This window comes from Perca fluviatilis, chromosome 13 (assembly GCF_010015445.1).
Source record: "Perca fluviatilis chromosome 13, GENO_Pfluv_1.0, whole genome shotgun sequence".
Taxonomy (NCBI): domain Eukaryota; kingdom Metazoa; phylum Chordata; class Actinopteri; order Perciformes; family Percidae; genus Perca; species Perca fluviatilis.
The window spans coordinates 14,852,230-14,856,518 of NC_053124.1; the positions used below are offsets into that span (position 1 = coordinate 14,852,230).

Here is a 4,289-nt window from a genome sequence, read left to right on the forward strand (position 1 = left end):
TTTGGATTTATTTAAAATGTTTACTCTGATGAAATGGGCTTTTCACTGAGCACTGTGTCATTACCTTATGTATCGTTTGTTAGAAGCTCGTACACACCAATGGGACGGGAAATGGGCCTGTTATAATGTGATGTTGGCCCAATATGAAGCATTAAAAAGGCTACAATGCATTTATGAAATCATTCCACATCAGGCATCTGTTTTGAGTCACGGTTTACTCAATCTGACAAAACATAAAAAGTGTATGTACAGCTAAAATCGCAGATTATATTTACAGACAGACAATTTGCTTGGTTTTGCATGTTGGAGAAACAACCAAAAAATAGCAGTCAGGAGTCCACCGTGGCGAAAGGCTCTGGGCGCCACAACGCATGAAGAGTGTAAGCAGTCTTTGCCCAAAGTGGCTAAAATGTCACTGGTAATATTTGGTATATTGACGTTCAGATGTTGACATGAATGAAAGCATAACAAATATGCGAGCCCACTGAACAGTCATGTACGCTAAAAAAAAAAAAAAAAAAAAAGTTAGTTCCCTTGTTTGTGTCATCACACCGAGGCTTGGCTGCGTTTTTATCCTTCAGCAGAGGAGTAGCCGAGGGGGTTTTCTCCACTCCAGCATCCAGTCTCTGCGCTGACACAAATTGTAGGCTACGTTGGAAACTGCATGGCGGAGATCCGGGGGCCTCCAGACAGCTCACTGACCTTCTTGTCTCATCAGTCTATCTCTGCATTGAATCTTGATGTGGGGAGGAATACCAGTGAGAGTAGCCGGGCATATAGCTGTTGGCCGGCATGTTTACTCCTTTGGAAGAGGCCGAGACGTCCCATATTGGAGGGATGGTCGGGGAGCGCGGGGAGAGGGACATGGAGCCCGGCATAGGGTCGCTCTCGTGCGGGTTGCCGCCTTGCTTGAGCAACTTCTTGAACTTTGACCTCTTATTCTGGAACCAAATCTTTACCTGCAGGAGAGAAGGGCGCGTGTAATTAGTGTAAGACGTGGATAATGTAGGTTAGTTTCTGCAAGTTTTCAGGTAGCCCATTACATTTAGTATTAAATAGAAATGTATAAAACAAAAACACACAACCAAAGAATATAAACCTAATAATAATAATAATAACATTGTAATCTTTATTATAATTCTATAAATGATGGTTTCCCGGAGTTAATGTAAAACCCAGACAGTGTAAAGTCCCCTCATACCTGGGTTTGTGTCAGTCCTAGAGAGGCAGCCAGCTCGGCGCGCTCCGGTAAAGCGAGGTACTGTGTTTGCTGGAAACGGTGGTTCAGTGCTTGAAGCTGCAAACTGGAATAAATTGTCCGAGGTTTGCGAATCTTCTTGCCTTTCCCATTAAATCGAATTTCCCCGTTTTCAATCACCGTCGTTTTCTGCTGCTCTGCAACAAAAACAACCAATGTTAGTATTCAAAACCCACAGGAATGGCATATCTGCATTTTTGTGAATAGGAAAAATACAAACGCGTCCAAACAGCTGAGGGAAGGTGAATATAAATTCATAGGCGCCGAATGAAACCGTCTAAAAATAAAAAAAAATTCAGGCCGATAGACGTTGACATCTCACATTGCCTTTAAGCGCCGTGGCAGCCACAATCCTCATACGCTGTCATATTTAGAATATTGCTGGTAATGACATGTCAATTAAATGCTAATTACAACAGTCAAGGCGTGCGGGCTGCCTAATTTTCACGAGTAGTTGGTGAGGATTGCACGGTCGTGATGATCACACCCCGGGCATTAAAACGGGTTTTGTGGGAAGTGAGGGGAGAGCAAAACAGACTGGGAAGGTAATAGGCTGGATCTCGAAATATCCGGTGCCGTTTACGCACGAGTTTCTTCGATGTAATCGCCCACCGACGCTTGAAAGATCATTCGTCCGAATTTGGAGTGGCCGGTGACTTGTGTATGACACCAACACCGCCAGGGAGAAAGGTTTGATCCCCAGAACAAACAAAAAAAGGTTTGCGCTAATGGTACTGGCGCCGGGGATGGACATGCCGCGGTGCATTTTCCACATGGCTGGTGAAAAGAAGGTCTCTTACCTGTGCCGTCTAACCTTGTCTGTCCTCCCGTGTTGTTGTGATAGGATGGCAGGTACGGGCTGTGGTGCGGATGGCTCACGTAGGGGTAGGGTAGCGACCTGTTGTAGGTGTTGGTCCCGGTGTACGCGGTGTTGTCGTGCTGGTGGTGAGCGTGTGAGCCGGAGTGGAGACAGTGCAGCGGGTAGTGGCCGCTGGCCATCGACGGGGAGCTCTGCTGTGAGTGCGACTGCTGCCCAAACTCCATGAAGGCAGACTTGGACGAGTCCTGAGCCTCCAGACCGTCAGCCATCGTAGTCATGGTCATCATCGAATTTTCTGCCTTGAGAGCACTCACCCCCCTCTCTCTCTCTCAAGACCAAATCGGGTTTCTCTCTCTCGCTGTGCTGTTGTCTCTCTCCCCTCTCCACCGCGAACAGATATTGTCCTATTAACACCCGTTTTTTTTTCTCCCAGAGGCGTCTTTATTTCCCCCCTTGTCGTGTGATATGCTCACTCAAAGTGGCGGAAGGTAGGCATAAGTTAAGGGAGAGATTTTAAGGTGGATTCTGTTAAAATTGAGCCCTTGCTTCCAGACTTGATGCAGACACTACAAGTAAAATGGTTTGTCTCCAAAGGGCAGCGTCTCCCGATTGGTCATCCAACCCAACGTCATCAGTGCTCTGCGCTTCACGGAGACTTGAGCTGGAGTTAACCCACCTTACCAGCTCCCACCACAACTATGGGGGAAATAATATATGGTGGGAAAGACGCATAATTCCTACAGACAAGCTTCACACAGTAAAACCAACTATTTTGGAATTGCCGAGTCGATTTTGTTTTTTACCCAAACCCCCCAAATTACGCACGACGCGCAACATATAGCATGCACTTTGATTTAGCCTGATGAGCCAGCAGTCTATGTGCCTCTTTTTCTCAGCCTTTAACTCCTCCTCTCCTCTGGAATTTATAACTTATAAGCATCTAGCAAGCATCCCATTTTTTTTTAACAATATTAAAGTCAAAATTGATTTTCAAACCAAATACCAATACATTATTTACAAGATAGCCAGGAAAAAACATCAATCTTCACAAGTTATCTATTGTTGTTTAGAAGGATAAGATATTTTGTATCAATTTTATTAACAATAAAAAAGTATAGAATTATCCCTGTTGTATTTAAAATACCTTTTTAAAGACACTATACTTAGGCTGTGGTTACTAGTGATGGGATCGGTTTTATATCAAGGAAGCTTCTGAAACAGGTGGAAAGGCCTTGAAAATAAGTGTTTACAAAAACAAAACCATACAACTCTTACTATTTTTTTTAATTTACAAATAAGAACTTTTAATTTTAAATAAGTGTAGTATTTGCTTTGAGGTTGCCAAATGAGCAGTCCCCCTTTAAGCCCCCCTCCCTCTGCTCTGAAAGTAGACTAACACATATTATAACTGTTCGTTTTCCCTGGGGCTACTGACCATATGATTAAAGATCTTCAGACAATTGAAAATGCGGTACATGTGACACATCAAATAACAATATGCCTGAGGTACAATAGGTTATTTTGCACATAGAAGGATGGATACCGTGATAAACTGACAGTGTCTTTTATCCCTGCTGTAATATGAGGCCTGATAGGGTCCTCAATATATGTAAATTATACAGTTTGCCTCTGAGGGCTGCGATGTTCGATTCTCATATAAGAATGAAATGTTATTTCCGCTTACATTAATGCAATAGGTAGGCTATTCAAATCATGTTTTGCAGCACTTTAAGCGCAGTTTTTTGCCGCAATGTAGCACATTCAGCGATTTCACCCCAAAAAGGGCGATGAAAAATAATTATGGTTGCAATCAAACCTATTTGATTAGCGGCCACACTTTACTCAAATTGCAGCTATAAAATTAAGAACAATTCGCCTGTAATGATTATGGACTGGATCTATTTTGGGAGGGTGGAATAAAAGTGGATATAGCATAAATTATCCCCTAATTATACGCCAGTGTCGCCTCAATTATCCTCTTATCAAAAATGGTTGTCTAAATGCAGCGTTTAGTTTCAATTTTCTCCTTTTCTGTAACAAGAACTTGGTACCTTGCTATTATCGTCAACTACGGTTGTTATTTACTTTGTGGGATTTAAAAGTGCACAACCCAGCCGGATAATCATTTTACAGCAGCGGACCAAGAGAGGAGCACAGAGGCAGGGATGTGAGCAGCAAGACATCCAGGCGGACTTGCTTTATGCTTCCAGT

General features: G+C 43.2%; 1 protein-coding gene across 1 annotated transcript; it reads right to left on the reverse strand.

Annotated features, from left to right (window-relative positions):
* Positions 1-204: 204 nt before the first annotated feature.
* dlx6a (distal-less homeobox 6a) lies at positions 205-2,874 on the reverse strand. Its single transcript, XM_039820825.1, has 3 exons — positions 2,059-2,874; positions 1,202-1,395; positions 205-959 (listed from the first exon to the last, which is right to left on the reverse strand). The coding sequence occupies exons 1-3, from the start codon at positions 2,363-2,365 to the stop codon at positions 720-722; spliced, it is 741 nt and encodes a 246-aa protein (XP_039676759.1). The 5' UTR covers positions 2,366-2,874; the 3' UTR covers positions 205-719.
* Between the last annotated feature and the right edge of the window lie 1,415 nt (positions 2,875-4,289).